At 38.6% G+C, this 21,652-nt stretch overlaps 1 protein-coding gene across 4 annotated transcripts; it reads right to left on the bottom strand.

The window, feature by feature from the left end:
* Positions 1–336: 336 nt before the first annotated feature.
* Positions 337–21,540, bottom strand: tpd52l1 (tpd52 like 1). Of its 4 annotated transcripts, XM_042503408.1 has the most exons (8): positions 21,419–21,540; positions 17,034–17,132; positions 12,540–12,658; positions 11,718–11,866; positions 8,986–9,087; positions 6,452–6,466; positions 4,196–4,256; positions 337–2,335 (listed from the first exon to the last, which is right to left on the bottom strand). In XM_042503408.1, the coding sequence occupies exons 1-8, from the start codon at positions 21,435–21,437 to the stop codon at positions 2,213–2,215; spliced, it is 687 nt and encodes a 228-aa protein (XP_042359342.1). In that variant the 5' UTR covers positions 21,438–21,540; the 3' UTR covers positions 337–2,212. The 4 variants fall into 4 exon arrangements, with proteins under 4 accessions (XP_042359342.1, XP_042359343.1, XP_042359344.1 ...); XM_042503409.1 differs by lacking the exon at positions 6,452–6,466; XM_042503410.1 differs by lacking the exon at positions 17,034–17,132.
* Between the last annotated feature and the right edge of the window lie 112 nt (positions 21,541–21,652).

Here is a 21,652-nt window from a genome sequence, read left to right as displayed (position 1 = left end):
TAGAATTATCCCTAAAAATGGAACAATGGTGCTGAACCATCAGAAAATAGTGTTAATGCATTTTCAGATGTAGTCTTACTGTACAATGTACATTAAATGTTAGTTATGTTAGTAAAAACAGTGCAGTCAGGAATTGAGTGTTGCTGATGAATGAGAAAACAGTGGTCCGATGAAGATGTTTTTTTAAATAAATCACTTTTCAGTACATTGCATAGAACTTCTGCTGCATGTTACTATATTTACAACTGCTTTTTCTGGTTTGTTTTATCTCAGTTTCAACAGGCTCAGTCACAGTTTTCAGTGTTTATTGTAAAAACAGTCATCTGTGATATTTGGTTTGGTTTAAATGATCTTTAATATCAATCCATCAACCATAAAAGCAGTTATTTATAACGTTAAACATGTTATTGTATTTGAATGTCACAGTTACGTCTTTGGGTGTGAAGAGGTCTTTTAACTGATGCTGGATTGTTTCGTTTTTTTTCCAAACACATTGTACAAATGTTATATATGTACTATAATGAATTTTAAATTATCTCAGTTTTTTGGTAACGGGTCAGATCTGGCAACCTTTTCTTGCTGCATAAGATGCATCAGTACTTAAATGTTGACATTAATTTTTTAAAAATACATTTGGACAGACGACAAAGTGTGAAATGATCCGGTGGCATTGCTAAAACCACAGCAAGACAATATGAGAAACACAAAACAGATCATATGTTGAAAACAGAACATTACTTTGATGGCAAAGTTATGTCGTGGCCACACAGGCCATATTTTAAAAGTTTAATGTGACTTCCATCTTTCTCGGCAGCCAGTCAGTATTTCACTGAACATCGCAAATAAACAGTGTCTGATTTCTTCCAACAGAATTGCTGGTCCTTAAGTGTAAATGCTCAGACTAGTTATACATGTTGAAAGAGGGTAGTAATATGAACATCACATAGGTGCAAGGCTATTAAAGTACAGTAGGAAGAAAGGTAACGTCTGCAAACTCACTCCATGCCACATAAATTTATTCAAGACGATTCGATCCTACTTGGATCTTCGTCCGGCCAAAATATTTAAAAAGATGAAATGGGGATTTCAACCAGCAGAAATGTCCTTCCGTGTGAATGAACAGACTAGTTACACTTGCTATAAGTTTGATCCAGCATTCAAAGGGCTCCAGCAGCAGAAAATGTGTGTAACAGTCAGCTACGATTTTCAAAAATTTATCTGAATGGCTGCATTTGAAAAGTCAGTCTACAAAAAAATCTTTTCAGGTGACGTAACAAAATCTTCATATCCTGTGTTTTAGTGTAAAATCATTTATAAGATTTTAAGTTTACAAATATTTGTTTTACCCAGAACTTCTGGGTCGATCACATGAACGTTGGTTATATATACACATATTTTATATGTATTAGTAAAAAGTATAAGGTGTAACATAGAGTCAATATTTATCAAACAGCTAATTTTAATATTAACATAAAAGTGAAGTTTTTGGTATGAAAGTTTTGGAGTTTTGCTGTAGCAACATTTTTACATGGCAAAATAAGTAACCGATAAATTCCAGCTGTGATTTATGTCGACACGAGCCAAACCACGAGACGCTCAGCTTAAGTGACAGAAGAAAAACGGGAAAGAAATACACAGTTTGGGATCAGTCTATCTCCTGGAGCTAGTTTGGAATCTGCTCATCCTCCTGTTTTTGTGTGTGTTATTAAGGCATCTCCCCTTAAACCCCATTGAATGACCATCTGTGGTTTTGGAGGTAACTGGAGGGAAGGTGATATTTGTTGTCTTTATAGTTAAATCCAACTAAATGAAAAATAAAATATCTACAAGCTCTAATCTCATGTTAAAATTTGTGAAGTAATCTAGTCTGTCAACAGATTCTTTCTCTCTTGGTCCCGAGATCATCAGAGAAAGGTATGTGTTTTTTTTTAATTTAAGCTTTCCTGATCTTTCAAAATGAAGATATACAACTGCCACTGTAGAAAATTTAGGGTAAATTTGGCCCAAACAAGAAATAACATCCAAATTCTACCAAATCTAAGCATTTAGAGTTGCAGGAATACCCATCCAAGTGTTTGGAGACTTGATCACAATCGTGATCGAAAAAAAGTATTCTGTAACATTTCAGTCAGAGTTTTGAGTAAATATGTGATAAAGTGCTGCATCACAGCAGTTCCTGGTTTAAGTCCGACCTCATGGTGTTGGCTCAGGTCTAACACGGCCTCTCGGAGTCGTCCGTCAAGTTGTTAGTGGGCGTGTCCTGAGAGCTGGCGTTTGCTGCGGAGGAAAGGACTTCCTCAAAGCTGCCTCCTGTTCCTGTACCTCCAACCTTTGTCTGTGAAAAAGACAGAAAAATGCATCATAAAATGTGTTATCATTGTTGAATGGTTCCTTGGTGCCTCTCTATGTCGTTGCAGAAGGTTGTTGTGCTGCACATCAGACACATGGCGGCAAAGACAGCCTGACATCAACTTCACCAAACCCACCAGACTCCATTTAAATAAGCCGTAATTTTAAGGGTTTATTTCAACCAAAGCAAAGTTGGTGACTGTTGAAACATTGGAAAAATGAACCAAGATTGTTTTTGTGATGTTTTTGTTTCTGTCGACTTTGAGTAGTGTGTCTTAGCATGATAAAATTGATGTTTATTTAAATGGAGTCTGGTGGGTTTGGTGATGGCGATTTTGGGGATGTTTCTGGTTAAACAAAAAGGATCTTTCTCTTCAACAAAAAAAGAAAACGATCTCTGTAGGGATCATTTCTGTAATGTCGTCAAATGTATTTGTAAAACAATCGGAGCCCGTCAGTGACAAAAACATGCACTTCCAGTGGACGTACATTGACTTTGCATAAACGTCCCAAGTGGTTACACTGTAGCCTGTTTTGCTGCTGCTGGCTGCAGCCCCCTCGCTCAGTAAAGGACCAATTTCAAAAACCGCTGTTCACATTAGTCACATAAGACACAAAAACGTGAAAATTGGGTCCAGATTGAAAAATACTTTCCCCTCTCAGAAGTGTTTGATTTTCTACAAAAGAACCCTGTTATTCATGAAATTATATTAAAACTTTAAAGTAGAAGAGAAGTCTGCAGCATTTTAGTGTTTTGATCTGTGGTAAAATAATTCATGGATTGCACGGTGGTCTTTGCGACGTACAGACAAAGGAAGTCTGCTTCTGCTCAGACGGCATCAGGATCAGTGTGAACATAAATAACTAACAGGCTCACAGCAAGAGTCAAGAGTGTAAGCTGGCAATTACCCAGATTATAGTGTTGGGTTCGCTCTGCTCCACTGACATTTATAATGTTAAGAGGCAGCAGCCTGACCTGCTCCTGTGTGTGGCCTCCACAGCTAACCTCTACAAATGTGCATCACTTACATGCTATAAGTAGTGTTAATGTCAATATTTCTGTCACCAGGAACAGCAAATAGTCAATTATCGACCTGCAGTTACTGTGTATTATTTAACAAGCTTGTTTCTTTGATAGTAGACATAATAAAAAATATACCCTGCATGACATTTTCATGCTTTGAAATATTTCATTTCATTTATAAGGCTCCCCTCTAGGTGTAGCCAAAGCAGCAGCTATGCTTCTTCAGTGAGACGATTTAAAAGCTGACATACTGTGTTTTGGTCTATCTTTATCTTTATGTAACCCACAACCCACCGCTGAGTTTGAAAGACATGTTTTCTTTTTGAAAAGAGTTACATCATTCATCATAGCCAGAAGCTGTAAAAACTGAAATGATCAGATTTTCAAATTTCCAACAGTCAAGGAATACATCATATGTGACAAATGCTTCTGCAAGGTAATGTAACCAAATCAAAAATAGTGATACTTTACCAAAATCACCTTATTCTACATGTCTCATTTAAAATGTTGCTAAAAATAAACAGTTTGCACAAACCAGATACCCTAATCGTTAAATTCTCTGGTCTGTGGCACATCTGGGAAGCCGTCATGTGATAATGAATTGAAACTTATACCAACACTAGTGGGTAAATTCAAAACGATCAAAGAAATTTGACGTACATTTTTTTTAATGATTTATGGCATCATAAGTGTGTCATAAAAAGGCCAAATTTTAGTTCTTCCTGCTTCTAGCAATGATTGTGTTGTTTCTACAGAGGTGCAGGATATATTTATTTATTCATTTTATTACAGTGAAAAATGAGGCCACAGCGAGCACCTTACCTTGATGGTGGACACTGTCGTCTCCACTTTCTCTTCAAAAGACTTGAAGCTCGGAGAGTTTCTGTGACGAAAAGACATTTTACTTTATTATTTTAGAAAAACTGAACAAAGAAAACAATTTGCTTGTCTACTTTCTGAAACAACTGTGCAGGCAAATTCATTTTTTTCTGCTAAAATAACAGTATTATAACAATAGTTTTTGACCTTATTATTTGGGATAAACACTCCGGGATAATTCACAGCAAGCAGGTCATTATTGCAAAACGAACCCTGACAAGGTGATAAATTATTTAATCATCCTCTCACTTATTACAATGAGGCTTACAGTGAGGAAATCTAACTAAAGAAATCAATAATTTGACACAAAATACTGATTTAATAATGATTTTATTGCTTCCACTAAGCATCTAGGACCTGCATCCATAGTATCTGCCAGTTATTCAGAAACAACAAAACACCATAAATGACCGATCAGAGTAGACTATTCAACCTAACTGTGAAAAATAACAATATTTACTGGCATAATGTGCTTAAAGGTAGCAAAGGGCACTGAAAAAGACAATATGGGGTGTAAGCAGGTGAGCATGTGAAAACATCACTAATGTTTTTTTCCAGGTTTCTTAGTATCACCAAATAAATGTGGAAGCGATACATGAAACACACCAAAAAAAGTTTCTCACACACACAAAAGCAAGAAAGCGTAGAGGTTACCTCATGGTGGGCATGCTCATAGAGTGTCTGATAGAGTAGCTGTCCCCAGAGAGCGTGGTGAGAGAGGAGTTAATGATTAGCACAGATTTACACACTTAAACACACACACACACACATGCAAAGCCTGAGTTAGCTGGAGAAATCTGTGTTTTTATGCATTTCCTTTGACACTGTGCTCATTAGTCAGTCTATACGAGAACCAGTAAATGTGAAAGATATGCACAAGTTTTTCAGGGAAGCCGATTCTTCTACTGGAAGAGAAATTGAGCAAGTAACGGCTCAATATCGACTCAGACAAAATGATGTTACATCAATGGTATGATATCATAAAGGGCTCAATAATCATTTCAACTCAAAGATTTAAAAAAACAGCCTACAACAGTCTCGTTACTGCAGTGATACTCATCTAAAGTTATGACCAGTGGGACAAATCTGGTGCCCAATAAGGTGCCTTGTGGTCCCCCAACCATTTTCAAATTCACTATAAAAATAAAGTGAGTCACACTGGGAAATGTTTTTGTACTTTTAGTATACATAAGGGGCCAGAGTGCATACAAAAGCTTCAAAATAGAGCTTGCTTATCAAAAATGTGATAATGGAGGTTCACCAGCACCCTCCCACAGAGGCCCTAGCTAAGCCCTTAATGTCCTAAAATCTAGACACATCCTAAAATAATAGGAATGTCCAGAAATCCAAGAAACATCCTAAAATCCAAGAAATGTCCTAAAATCCATGAAATGTCCTAAAATCTGAGAAATGTCGTTAAATCGCAGAAACATGTAAAGGGCTGTTGCAACTGGCCCCAAAATTGGCCCCTAAAGAAAGTAAGTTGTGGATCTCTGCTGTACCGGCTCAGTTTTAGCACTTTGATGCTACTGGACTGAAAAAGTTCATGACAACCTGTTGACACGATTCATTAAGACAAATTGTTTTGGTTTAAAAATCAATTATATCTGAATCTGAGCTGAGACGTAACTGAGTGCTGCAGTTCAGCACGACGGCGGCTTTTACTCCAACAGACTCAGCTGACTGTCCTCGCTGTACCGACCCGTCACCAGCTGATCTCACTGAGATCGAATGAGTTAATGAAGAACAACCACTGCCTCGTTTACGCTGCACGCTGCACGGCAGCGCCACTTTATTGGACTCGACTTTACTCACCTTGGGTACGAGGTGCTCAGCTGTTCACCGCGTGAAACTACCATGAGATCATCTTCAACGCAACACGGACAACCAAATGGAGGCATCACTGCTATCAAATTATCAGGCTTACATCATAGTTTTACAGGCTGACTTATTTAAAATCTGGTTTAGTAATGAAAAAAAAGAGTGGTTGCTACTGATGGTAGAAAAATGGTGTGTTTTTGCAGGATGTCGTGTGGCGCCCTAGTGACGGTTCTCTGATCAATCAGTGGTACCAAAATATTACTAGACACTATCCACAACTTTTTCTAATGAGAAACTAAAACAAGAGCAAGTCGAGATGATTTGACCATGCAGTGCAAATATGTCATAATGTGACATAATCGGTGGTGTAATTCTTACCCTATAGAGTTGGACCTTGGGAAGCATGGAGGAAAATGGAAAACATTTTTTAGGATACTTTCACAAACAGGCACAGACAGTCACACTTCTTCACTTCAGTAGAAAACGGATGTTTGTATAAAACATTTTCACTATGACAGTAAACTGCCAACTGATATCTGTGAGGGGAGGTGTACATAAGCGTGACACCTGGGGAACTAGACTGTATTACACAAAACTTCATCTCACTTGTACACATGATATGCAAACAAAATAAAAAATGTTCTACTACAGTTAAACATCATGAACACACAAAAAACCCACAAACTTAAGCCTGAAACACACAAAGAGATTTTTCAAATCTTAACCGATGTTGAAAATGTGAGACCACACACACTTTCTAAGCATTTCTTTCTTTTCTGTTGTAAATGCCTTTTTAAAGCACCTTGTGGCCAATGTCTATGAAAAGTGATACAAGGAGAGCAATGATTTGAGTCCAGAATCTTAAAACTGGAAATATCACACCATCAAACGTGACTGTAGAGTGAATAAACATGACGGATGACAGGCAGGGAGAACTAGCTGTTGGTACTTGAACTACTTTTACAAAAAATGCCAAAGAAAAAATAACAAAATATGGGAAAAGTAAGGTGTAAACATGGACTGTTCATATTAAAATGCTTGCAGGAGGGGACGAAACCCTCTGCGACCAGTAGCACTGCAGGCAATCCTCAAGGTTCCCGCCTCATGATGGGATATATTTTATCAAAAATCGTTAACATCTTTAATATTTGCAGTGCGGGCTGGATGAACTCACAAGCTCATGTAAAAGTAACACTCTTAACATACCGCATATAAAAAAAAAATCTAGCAAGATGATCTTTAAACCCATCAAAAAAAGATTAGGGCTTTGCCAACAATTGTGGAGGGGAATCAGGCCCAAAATCGTATTAATAATCCTGTAGTGTGTGTACCCAACATTATCTACCCTCACTTAAAGAAAGGCCTCAAATCAGTAAGAGTCAATGGCTTCCAAACATTTTGCACACAAACCAAATATCTACGTGAAAATACACAAACACAGCAGATATAAAAATAAAGAGTCAACATTTAGTAACTACACCATCATCATGTTTTTTAACCAGATGAAGGTCAACTTACCAAAACATCACAGTAAATATGTAATTTTTTGCAAGTTAGACAGCGTGCAAACGTTTGTGTGCAAATAATGTCCTACTCATCCCTCTCCTATTTACCTGTTCTGCAATAGATGTGCAAAGCATTATTTTGTCCTAAAATCTGATTTCTCACTGAACAAAAATTACAAGCATTTAGATTTAGATAAATATAGATATATACACGAATAATGATATGCTGTATTTATTGAGAATTAAACTTCGGTTTAAAAATCTGTTTGAGGATGAGCAATTATGTGATAAGGACAACATGCAAGAACACACTTCAACATCCACAGCAAAATAAAAAAAAAAGTGGTTAAATAAATAAAAACATGCTTAATGTGTGTACAAACCAAAACCTCTGCACACCATAAACCACACTAACATACCTCCGAGGGAACAGAAACTCGAGACCAACCACGCTGGAATAAAGATAATGCACTGTTTCTGTTCTGAACTTTATACTCCAAAAACACACAGTAAGCTGCAGAGGACACACACCTAACAATACTCCATCTGTCCTTACAGTATGTGCCACTGTCAACACATTACAGTCTGAATTATGGTGTTTTTAATCCCTTTTTTCTGTTATGCCTTGTGATGAATTAACAGAGAAAGTCAAAAAAGCCTCTAAGTGTAAATGTGTACTCACCCAAATGAGCTGTATTTAAATTTACTACACTTTCATAGTCTTCTGACCTCTTTCTGCTCGACATATACTGCGTGTTGACGTGTTGCCGCCTGCTTTGTTCACTGACCTTAAACAGCTTTCCTTGTGCTTTCTTCCTGCACATGCATGAAGTCACACAGACCCAAATTCTCCAGCTCTCTCTTGTCACAACACACAAACGCTGTATTTGTTTCACACAACAACGCAGGCCGGCTCACACACTTATGTTGTCTTTGGGTGTCTCAAACAGAGCGGCGCAGAGCGACAGAGAGGCACAGACACAGAACTAGAGGAAGAAAGTGACTGAGGAGGACAGACTTTGCCTCTGGCCCTTCAGCTCGCACAGAAAGCAGCTTAATGTGGAATTACATAATCTCAATTTCCCCCTGAGCTGGAGAGAGCAAAAACTCGGAAAGAGGGACAAATAAAACACGTCTGTGACTTAGATTAATGTGGAAATGCATCAGTTGTGAATGGGTGCGTTGAGTTATGACAGGTTTTGATATGCAAATGTGTTGATGATGGAGCTTTATGATGAGTGAAATACAATCACAGCTGCAAAAGACACATTTGCCCCCCTTCACAGGGACACAGAGGACTAAATTGTCAACAGACAGGGTGAATTGTGTCCACACTCTTTGCATGATATATTATCAGTCAACACATATTTTTTTCCTAAATAATGAAGATATGACATCATTGTGTACCTCATATCCCCGAGCTTCCTGGTGATGGCGCTGCCCAGTGTGCTGAAAGCAGCTGAGGTCTTCTGTCCTGCTGTGGACAGCGTCTCTGATGTCTTCTTATAGCTAAGACACATAAAAGGTGCATTTAAAGTATGTCATTACTATTTCCTACACAAGCTGAATTTAATACAGTATTCATAGAAATGTGCACAAATGCCAATGATGAGGTCAAACAAGTTAATATAAATATACAAACACATGACAAAGTTTTCTTTCGGGTGGATGATTGGACACACACACTGCACACACACTGAATGTGTGTGTGTGACGTAGACTTTTTAATAAAGATGTATAATAATAATGGATGGCAGCTTCCCAAAAGTGAAGTTAAAACTCTTCGATCGCCTCCTGGTGGCAACTGAGACTCATAAGCCACACCAATTGTATCACTTTGCACTAATCACCATCCTAATCACGCGATAAAAGCCACCTCAATTTAAAATGCTTAATCATTGTTTAAATAATCACTTAAAGTATTGCACTGAGTGGTTTAATTTTTAACAGTCTGGCTTTTCACCCTTTTTTTCCCCACCACAAACACATTTCCTTCACACCAACATTGAACTGCCCAATAAAGAAACAGGCTTTTTACTGTTTATCTGAGCAAACTACGGATCAACATTACGCTCTTTCTCCTGATCACTCTAAAAAATTACATTAATTACAATTTATATAATTAAAAAATATTAATACAGCTGATTGGTATATTGTAACCTACAGTCTAATTATGCGTACATGTCCACACACACATAACCTCACACATGCACACACACACTCATAATTTGTCTTGATGTTTCTGTTGTTTATTGCTGACCCCATTGTTTATTGCTTGCATCAAAGTATTTTAATTTAATGCATTACTTTTCATTTATAATATTACCTTCATTGAGGTGTTTCTATAAGCACATTTGGGTTTCTAACCTGTCCGGCACCTTTTTTTCTGTTACTGTTTTTAATGGTGCAAATAAATAAAATTATATTAAATTAAATATTGTCTGGAAAAAAAGTGTGTTAAAGCTTCCTCATATGGATTGTCTACATGGTCATTTTATTAAACTGGTCTGACCAACCATTAAAGGGGTTTATTTGAGGGGGGGCTTAAAAATATCCCATTTGAGGGTAAAACAGGTCAGAGGATGTTGTACTCTGGATTGTAAAGCCCGCTGAGGCAAATATTAATTTGTGATACTGGGCTATATAAATCAAACTCCCTTGACTTGACACAACCTTTTTTTGTTGACACTGGCATCATAGATTACAACTTCACATCCACTGAGCTTCTCTGGGATTTTACACTCCTGTGGCCACACTGGTTCATTATAGATGAGACCGGCGATGTGTGGAAAGTGATCTTCAGGTTGAAGTGTAACTGGATAAGAAGCGCGGCCTCTGGAGACGATCGCCTTGCTCTCCTCTGTCTCTTGGTGTCTACGGTAAGAGCTTATTGCAGACGGTCTAATGAAGAAATTATTTCTCTGCAAACTAAAAAAAAAAACCCTCAAAATATCCTGTTTTGGGGAAAAACTTGATGTTTTTCACTGCTGATAATACAGTAAAAATCATCCGGACATGTTCACCTAATTGTTCCATGGGGTCAATGATCGCCTCTAGCATTGTGTAGCGATTTGATGCGTTTTTAATCAGGTTTACGACGTCTGTTACAGTGAGGGCAGCAAGGATAACAAGCACATGCTGTGCAGCTTCGAGCAGAGGATTATGGGTTTTTAATTGGGTTTCTGATATCTGCGTTTATAACAGACACTCAGTTTGGAGTTCAAAAACAGAACCACATGCTCTTTGTGTCCTGTAAAGGGCATTCGTGTTGACTGCAAACAGAAAAGCCATTCTGTCATGTGCCGTGAACAAAAACTCACACTCCTCAGCTCCTCAGTCGAACCTGCAGACTCTGTCTTTCTCTTTTAGCTGTTTCACAGAAACATACACATTAAAGAAGTATTTCACTGCTGGAAACACGGCCTTTTGATAAAAGGAGTCCGTCTCTGCAGTGGACAGACTCAAATACTTTTAAAATTGGTGCTACATAACCAGAGAAAAGGGACACTTTTGCTCAAGAGGTAGAAAACAACTACAAAATGCACCACACTCACTGGTAGGTGACGTGATGCGTCCCTTTCCGTTTTAAACAACAGCGGCTGGCTGGCAAGAAACAATCTCGTATTACAGTTAAAACAGTAAAACTTTTGAGGTGAGAAATATACAATGTGGTGACAAAATCTTGGTTTTTATTTGAAGTTTTACAGTTTGATCTCAGTTTTTGTTTGACTGTATGGGGCCCACTTCCATATCGCAAAGCTAAAACGGTCCTAAAATACGCTTCTGAAAACATTTTAAATGACAAATAACTAATGCAGTAACCTAATCTTGTTTCCGATCAAACAGCGCTGCCTAGTTGTACAGTTTGATCGGATTTAGTCTGAGTTTCAGAGAAGGAGGGACTGGATAAGTCTCTTGGTCCACGTCTATACTTTTTGTGTTCGTGGTGGTGGCAGCGGGTGATGTGAAGATGTTGAAATACAGAATTTTGTATCATTCAGCAGAATTTTGCCAGAGGGAGGAGGGATATCTAGGCACTGGTTAGACGGAGGGAGTTTGCTACAGGTCATCTACACGTACTGCCAACAAAGTTCTGATACAAAAACGGTTGAAATCTGAGAAGTATCCGTTGTACTTACGCTGTGGACGTCTGCATGTCGTGCCAGCCTCTGCTGAGGTTGTTCCTGAGTTCGTTCAGAGAAGTCATGCCCAGCTTCTGTTTAAGCTCTGCATGTTGCCTCTCTTTGGACGACAGAACCTGCTTCAACGTGCTGATCTCCTCCTCCAGCTGGACAAACACAAAAAGACGAAGAGATACTTAACTGTTTTAACTTATAGTTTTCCTGGATCCTGGCCGTAACCTTGGCTGTGCCTGACCGTGGTGATAGCTGTGCTGATGCTGTGACCCTGCCTTTGGTTGTGCTCGTGCTGTGGCTGTGCTGATACTGTGCCCCCCGCTCACCCTGATCGTGGTCTGGTCCTGGTTGTGCAAATGCTGTGATCTTGCTGTGACCATGCATGAGACTCTTATCATCACCCTCAGCATCATCATAGAGTGCAATTAATAATTTCTCACCTATTGTTATTGTAATATGACATGCATCTGTTTCTATTATTTCTGTGCCTCTCTCCCCCTCTCCTTCCCTCTCTCTTTCTCTTTCTTTTTTGCCACGATTTTCTTTCATTTGTTATTTACGACATCTATCGCACGTCTGTCCGTCCTGGAAGAGGGATCACTTCCTGAGGTTTCTTCCTTTTTTTCCCCGTTACAGGGTTTCTTTTTCGGGAGTTTTTCCTTGAGTGATGTGAGGGTCTAAGGGCAGAGGGATGTCGTACACTGTAAAGCCCTCTGAGGAAAACCATGTTTTGTGATAAAGGGCTCTATAAATAAAATTGACTTGACTTGTTTTCACACCATCAACTCTTCCTCCGAGTGTGTGATTGAGAGTGTGTGTACATACTTTAATTAATTCTTGCTGGATCTCCTCTCTCTCCTCCTCCGTCATGCTGGGGTTGTTTAAGTTCACCTCTGACGCCAAATCTTCGTCAGCTTCTCTCAACGGCTCAGAGTCGAGGAAACCTGAATGACATACAAAAACACATAAGGATGCTGAAATGATCATTCACACCTCGGTGTGACCTGTGAAACAGTTACGAGCACACACAGACAGACAAACGAGAAATAGAGATCTGTGAATGAAATGAATTAGCTAAAGCTATATTCTCGCCGTTTCAGCCGCAGATTTGACTCAAACCTGCAGCTCTTTGCTGTGTCATCCCCTCTCTCTCCCTGTCACGCTTTGTCTGTCTAATAAAGGCAAAACATAACAAAAAAGTTCAAATCTTTAACTGATTCCACTAAAATTGAGCTAACATTAATATCCACAGTAATTGAAAAATATATATATATATTTTGTCTGATGTGTTTTTAAAATATTCTGGTTCCCATCATTTAATCAAAAATATGCATCTGCTCCTGGAATCAAACACCATCATTTGTCATTATTTCTGAGTTCACGTTTATGTCGTTAATGTTTAAATTGTTCAAATTACAGTGTGTTCTCTGCTTCAGAGAGAGGAGAGCTGCAGGAGGATCGGTACTGTCAAATTTAGCCTTTTTTGTCTTTTCCAGATGTCTGCCTACACCTGCTTTAACTGTTTCAACTTTAAATTTAATCTCAAAGATCTTCAGAGGAATTCCTCTGAGGATGCGTCACACCTTCGCTGTTTTGTTTCTCCGAGTTAGATCTACTAAAGATATTTCAGAAAAAATGCATGTGCCCTTTTTGCCTTTTGTTGTTTGTGTGACGTCTGAGTCCACACACACAGTATCTGTCTGTCTGTCTCTGTCTGACAGTTATGTAATCTGTGGCGACCGGCTGCAGAGCTCTAATCTGGATTAAGTGATGAGGATTATCTTGCTGATGGACACTACAGACTGCCTCACACACACAAACAAACAAGATGCAGTTTCTGAGAGCAGATTGACTTTAAAAGTTGCAATATTGGATTTCAGTGGAGACAAAATTAAACAAATTGTGTTTTTTGCTTTGAATGTATATTCCCATTAAAACAGTTTCTAAAATAATAGGCACAGTATGTACAAAATACTCCCAGAGGAAATAAAGACTGTGGACAGTTTTATATAGAAAATACCTTTGATAGATTCAGAAAACAGTCTTTAGGAGATGTTCTTACCTTATTGCATCTAAATAAAACCCATTCAAAAAAACCATTGACAAGGGAACTGGAGATGCTGAAATGCTAACTCATTTCCAGCTTTTAGGACTTCCTTTCTTTCCTCAATCTGTGATTACAGGCTCTGCGGTCTTGCATTTTTTGCAGAATATCTGAGAAGGGCAAATCAGGACAGACAGGTACCAAGCAGCACCAGGCAACAGCAGGACGACAGTGTACACACAACCAGAGAAATGCAAATACATGCAGGTTATTATGCCGATATGTTCGTCTTTTGCACATTTTGCACATAAAATGTACTTGAAGGAGTACTGTACCTGCCGTGAGGTGCCCTCTCTCTTGATGAGGCAGCATTATAAGACAGGTGAGGAAAAGGTTAGTGACAAAAAAGACATACTGACAGGTGCTATAACAGCGGCTCAGCACCACATGCAGCAAACACATGCACATTTCACACAAGTGTAGCTTGCAGCACTACACACCAGTACAAGGCCTTTCTATAGCAGGGAGCTATTTCTGCATACAACACGCAGCAGCAGGACAATCAGATTTTTAGACCCCCTGTGGCTAAGATGAAATCCTTTCAAGTCTGTTAAAGTGCAGCGGGAACTCAGAGCACATTCACACACACACGAGAAGATCTTAAAAATGCAGGGAAGAGCACTATTTTAAATATTTTCTACCGGTGTGAATTCACTATTAATTGGAGGAAGGCAGTTTCAGTAAAGCGCAGACATGAAATGCACGTCAGAGATGAACATGCTAATAACTCACAAATCCACAACACAACAATAACCATCAACACTGTTAGGTTTTTTACTCCAACTGCTATTTTATAACCATATTGGAGCTAAATTTAGCAAAATTTTCTCTCCTTTTTCAGGTTTCCTGTTGTAAAAATTGTAAATAAAATTTAAAATGTATTTTTAAGATGTAAATTCATATTTAATGGGTCAATTTGACATTTAATAGATGTGTTGAATTAATCAACATGCCCCCATAGCAAAACCTATTTCACAAACATTGAAAAAAAAGGAATGTGTTGAAATAAATGTGGTAAATGTCTATTTTTTTTATTAGTGTACAGAAAAAAATGTTTAAAATTTATTTTAATGAAAAAATAGTGAATTCTCATCTTTTAGACTTTCAAAGTTTTATCAGACCAGATGAATCAAATGTCAAAAATGAAATTAGTCATTTAGAGTTGATGTGCTCAAAAACAAAAACTCAACTACTTTTTTTTCCAGTGTAAGTCTATGGGAAAAAATGTTTTTGGGCTCAATTGCATCATGTGATGAACCTGGAAGTTTTGGTTACACGATTTGGCCAATAAGTCAAATTTGCTTCAAAGTCCAGCTCACTTCTTGTGGTTCTGGTCTGAGAGATGTTTATAAGAACTGTTTGTGAGAGTCTCATGTAACATAAATACAGTTTCGAAAGATTAGCCCTCGCATTTTACTTTGATAAACTGCTGCAGCGCTGCCAAGAGTCAGGAATGTGAAGAATGCTGAAATAAGTTAATGATCCCAGTCAAGGTTCACTGCATAAAATCAGGTACAGAGTGAGCTCAGATCCCGAGCTCTGTATACTGAACTCTGGGGGAGGGAGTATCAACAAGCATGTTCAGGTCACGTTACACACAGGCAACATTTAAAAGCAATGTGAACAGGCAACTTTGTCAGTTTGTTAAATATCATCTTGTGCTTTTGTTCTCTTTTTAATTATTCTTGATTGAGTTTGTCACATTGCTTCAAAACTTGCTTATGTGTCAACTTCCTGTAGCAGCTAACATGTTTAGGTCTAGGACATTTATACAGAAAAGCCAGGATTTCAGATACTGAGGTCATAAGTCTCCTCCAAAACACAAAAAATGTTTACCACACAAAAAAAGCCTCTAAAATTAAATTAAAAAAAATATTATAATAATAAAATGCAATTACAATATAACAATATAAACAATATAAAATTACAATAAATAAATAATCATATAAAAAAATACATTTTAAAAAGTCTCAAATTTCTAAAAATTAAAAAAAAATCTCAAAATCTGGATTTGTCTCTTTTTTCTTTATTTAGTTGACTGTGTGTTAATTGTTTTGTTTCATTCAGGCCCAACATGGTGTACATGTTGGTTTGAAGCCCAATCCGCACTACCAAGACTGACATCCTGTCGGGGAAATAATGAATAATGAATCCTTGGCGGAGATCTGCACTCTAAGTGCCCTTTCACCTGCTTATTTACTGGATAAAAGTAGTCAAAATGAAAAAAATGGAGCCAAAAAAATACATGAATCTGCCTTTAAAAATTTAAAAATTGTAGCATTTAATTCGTCTAGGCTGCGAAAACCCAAATTACCCTGTAAAACACAATGACCTCAGTGTCCTCAGCTGTATCTATAGAGTGGCTACAGGTTTCTAGAGGTCAATTATGTTGAGAGTAAATGTTCAACCGAAGATTGTCTACGGGCTCTACTCTACATCCCTCTTCACCTGTGCTGTTCAGCTGCATGTCCCAGGTGGTGGACATGACCCAGTTGTCAGAGTGGGACACTGATGTCTGATCCCACCGATCGTCCCCTGATGGTGAGCTTTTACCCCATTCTGTCACGTTTTCCCCATTTTGGGCCACTGGAGCCAAGTCGTCACCATGTGAGCTCCTTCTAACCGACTTCTCGCCAGAGGGGTTAAACGTGCTCTGATTCACACCTGAGCGAAGTCACAGTTGAAGACGATCTCAGTTGACAGAAAGTGCTTGATTCATCTTATTTTGAAAGTCCTTTTATAATGACATTAAAGCTGAACTGACAAAAATAATGAAAATAATACAGGAATATCATGCTGTTAGTGAGTTTTAAGGAAGTCTGAGCTCCTGGAGAAGTCATTAGTGAATCATTTACAATATGCTAATTTTATTTTATTTATTTTATGCTGTTTCACATTCTTTTATTGTCTGTTTACATGTATTTGTGTACACACAGTGTCTCCATTGTGCCATTCATACTTTATATTAACCCTCAAATCCAGGCTGGATTCACAACCAGGCAACTGCCAATATGTTTGTGGCACGTTAATTGGTTTAACCCAAAATCAAAAGTGTTTTTTTTTTTCTGGCGACGTCATTTTTCCTTCTGATGTCACACGCTGAACACGTGCTGTGATGTCACTTCCTGTGACGTACAGCAGCACTTTACCAGCCTGTGATTCAGTGTGGATTTATGTCTTTTTTTTATTTTTCATTTGGGAGAGTTGAGTCTTACCCTGCTCTCCCTCGTGTGTGGCTGAGTTAACCCATTCCTCTCCAGGACCCATGCTGCCCCAGTCCACCACTGCGTCACTCAGAACATCAGAGTACAACTCTGCAGCAGAGCAAGGCAGCAGGGCGAGAGGAGACAAGAAAACTGGTTATAAACTGTACACACACACACACACACACACACACACACACACACACACACACACACACACACACACACACACACACACACACACACCACTGTTAATGGATTTTGTGTCTCTCCAGTGTCCGTCTCGGCCCAGTCGGTAACTTGATAACAGTGAGTTCTGTTTCGTTACAGGCAGATTATCTGAGTCTGCATTTGCACAGGAACAGGAAGTCTGACTTCTGACCCTCTGTGGCTCAGATGTGAACTTCTCGGAGCTGTTTCAACAGGATTTAGCTGATTTTTGCGATTTTAAAAAGCCGGGGAGCAAATCTGTGCCACACAGAGATAACAATGAGATCTTTTGTGACAATTAAGCAACAATAACCAACGTTATTGAGCAATCCGAGTTCTCTGGTTGCTGATGAAGTCTCATTACGCCACACACACACACACACACACACACACACACACACACACACACACACACACACACACACACACACACACAACACACACACACACACACACACACACACACACACACACACACACACACACACACACACACACTCACACACGGACGCTGCAGGAGGAAGCCGAGCGGCATAAGGCCAGTGTTTTTTCACTAACAATGACTTCCTCTGGTTAACTTCTGCGTTTCAAAGGAGGAAAGGTCACAGATTTCAGCGTAAAACATAAACATGACATGTGGCATACAATATCATTCAAGTCTGCATTAGATTGATTTAAAGAAAAAGCATCTTTAAAACGTCGCTAATGTGAGGTAGTATGTTTGTTTCAACATTTTTTTTGGGGGGGTGCATATGAAACTGGGGGGTTGGCATTCTCCTGCAGGGAATTTTGAACATGAACACTTAATTTGTTGCATTCTGGTGATATTTTTTGCATCAAATATAGCGACTATCAATGACTAGATTCACAGCCACGTGGTTTTATGACCGGTCAAGTTGCACTTACAGTTTACATCCATATCTGTAAAAAAAAAAAAAAAAAAAAAAAAAAAAAAAAAAAAAAAAGATGCTTCACACACACAGACAATCTATACAATCATCAGCACAGTTTCAAAACGGACACCCAAGGCTCTTGAGTTACGGTCAAAAACATGTCATGCGAGGTCACAGTTACCTTTGACCTCTGATCACCAGTTTCTAATCACTTCACTCTTGAATCAAAGTGGACGTTTGTGCTAAATTTGAAGAAATTGTCTCAGGTGTTCTTGAGATATCAGGTTTACAATAATGTGCCGCACGGACAGATCTATGGATGGACGGACGACCCGAAAACACGACGGCTCTGGCTTCAGCTATAGCCGGCACAGAGGCATAAAAAAGCTCCTCTGAGGCTCGTAACTGTGACCCTTTGAAAGATTTTTTTTTAAATAAAAGACTCAACTGGAATAACTAAAGCAAAACAAGATGAAACGTAATACTGACGTGACTGCCAACAGGAAATATCAGAGCCAAATCACTCTCTATATCAAAGTGCCACCACGCCGGTGAATAAGCAGGTAAATAATGTGAAACCACACACACGTGGTGCCATTTACGCCTGCCGGAAACACAAGTAACCAAAAGAGCGTGAGCAGCCTAAACAAAATAATAAACAACAAAAGCTTAAAGTTAATACACATACAGGCTCCATCACCGAGGTAGCCCTTTTTGGCATCATTTTATGATGGAAAATTTTAATTTTGTCAAAATAAACGTTCTCTGCTACTTTCATGTTTTTATTTGCGGGGACACATGTCCTAAATATTGAGGGCATTATGTCCCCTGTGTCTCCCTGAAATCTTTAGCCTGTGCTGCCATGTTTTCAAAGCTCTTCCCTAACATCTTGAAGATTTATAGCAGTCGGCCACATTGAGCAAAATATGATATAAAAAAGCATAATAAAAACTCTAATAACGTCGCACTCGTGTGGCAAATCTGATTTAACAGGCTGTCCTGCCTTTAATCTGATTCATATATATTTGAACACTCCCCTTCGTTTTTCTCTTTCCTCCGTTTCTCTCCCCCCTTCCTGTTGTTGGGGTGAAATACCTTCAGTCACAAGACTCCCATTCGGCCCGCTGGTCATGTGGTCGTGTTAAATCAGAGGCCTGGGGATGGTCATATGGCTGCAAAATCGACTGAAGCTAACTAGAGGCCAAGTTACCTGCAGTCCGGACAAACAGCAGCAATACTTTACATAATGTATATAAACTCATTTCAGTCCATGCTTTATGCACTATAATTTAAATAAGTGGATTATAAACATCTTGTGTATTTTGGGGAGCATTCATTTTCGTTATAAATACAAATCATCATCAAAGAGCCTTTTGACCTCCAACTCTGGACTCAAAGCCCGGCCGACACCCAGTTAGCCACAGGTGAACATTTGCTGAGGAATGCAGTTAACTACCTGCATAAACAAACATCACCTTTATCCCACTTCACGGATGTGGGAGTCATGGCTCTACCGGACAGGTTCATGTCTCATTTTTTCACATTCAAATTCCCATCCCTCAGAGAAAACTTGGTTGAATCAACCCTTTAAAACGGGAGCAAATTAAAAAAAAAAAAAAAAAGGGAAGAAGCAAGGAGCAACTAAAGAAATTATAAAAAAAATGGCAAAAAAAAAAAAAAAAAAAGAAAAAGTAAGATGTACAAGAAATTTACCTGGCAATCAAAAAAAAAACGAAGGGAAAAAAATGAATAAGGGAATTACCTGAAAAAAGGTGCTTAATAATTATAGTAATTCTGTAAAATAATTTAAATATATAAATAAAATTTATATATTTTAAAGTTCGTGCCAAGTTGTTCCTTGCCTTTTTCCCATGGTTTTGAAAGAAAGCGAGAGTACTTGTGAAAGGCACCACAAAAAAAAAAGTCTATCCACTTTTTAAAGAATTTAACAGCAACATGCTTGAAAGAAAAGTTAAAATACCACCTGTACCAAACATCTGCAGGTGAAATCTGCTCTGAATATAAATTAAGCATCATCAAATTGAAAATATTTCAGTTTACACATCAGAATAATATGCAGTGCAGACTGTCAGCCTCAAAACATCAAAATTATCACATTATCTATTAATGGTCAAATAAAATCCAACAACATAAGAGACTTCACGTCCTTCACAGCCAGATAAAGCAAAAGGACAAAAATATCTTAAATTTTCTATTTCTATTTCTATGCTGGCATCAGAGCGACTACAACGAACCACAATTTCATTTAAAATTGATGGTTATCATATTACAGTAGGGATAAAATATGCAATCGGATGGAGAATCTCACTTGCGCATCACATCTGCTGTTCTTCTCCACTGCTTGTCAGAGTTTATACACATACTAAAAAAATTTTAAACATGGTTATATGGTTCTTCAATTAATATAAGGCATCTGTTGCACCAAATAAAAAACTTTTGCTGCTGCTGATAATAAAATGAATTGTGTTATACTGTATACATGATATTTCCTGAGTCAATTATCATACCGTTAAAATTTTGTATCGTTGCAACCCTAATTTCAACTAATTGTGTTGCATAATTAAAAGATCATCTTATCAGCCTGTCATATCTGCTTAAATGTTCATTTTGGGCTGGGGCCAATATTTCATTATCTGTTGATACGTGCTGATATTAATGTGCATCCCTAGTTTTGTTGGTTTGTTAAATGTTGTTTTGTTTTTGTATATGTGAAACAGTTGACCTCCTGGGAACGAAAATCAAAGCAAATCAATAGAAAATGTGTGCTTTTTTGATCTTGTAATAAAATAAAATACCTGAAAACTCATGCATTAGACATCACTGAGACAGGAAACCGGTCAGTTTCCATGATGTCTTGAATAAACAGCAACACAAACCTGCAGCACACTGGCCCCCTGTTCAGGCTTCATGTCTGGATATTTGTTTATTGGACCCTGACGGCATCAGAAATGTCCTCAGAAAGAGCCAAGAAAGCAGCGCGTGAATGGCACGTTTGTAAATGTAGTAGACACACTGAACTGAAGGAATGACACGTGCCAGTTTAAATATCTGGCTGTAATTTCAGAGCACGTGCCGTATCAAGCAATAAATTATCGCCCCAAATTGTCCCCGCAGTTTACTTTTTGTTTTCTCTCCTCTGCTTCTGTCTCACACAGTGACGTGTGCAGCCTCATTATCAGATCAACAGCAAACAGCAAAGTAACGCAGCGCCCGTTTTTAACTTCTGCCTGAGAAATGAGCGCGTTTCTTCAGCATGAAGCGACACGGACTCACCTTGTTGTCTGGTCTCCATCTGCGACAGCCAGGTGAGCTTCCCAAATATCCTCCTGAGACGACACGAGACGAGACACGGCAGCACGCGCAGCACCGGCCGTTAGGTCAGTTTGTGTTTCCTTAACTCCGGTTTCCTTGGATGTCACGCGCCGGCCAGCTCCCGGGCGGAGCTTGGAGCTCGAGCCAATGGGCTCGCGCATTTTCAATTTGCTTGATTCACCTACCGGATGTATT

Source organism: Plectropomus leopardus, chromosome 16, assembly GCF_008729295.1.
Source record: "Plectropomus leopardus isolate mb chromosome 16, YSFRI_Pleo_2.0, whole genome shotgun sequence".
NCBI classification, from domain to species: domain Eukaryota; kingdom Metazoa; phylum Chordata; class Actinopteri; order Perciformes; family Serranidae; genus Plectropomus; species Plectropomus leopardus.
This window is presented reverse-complemented; position numbering and strand designations above follow the sequence as displayed.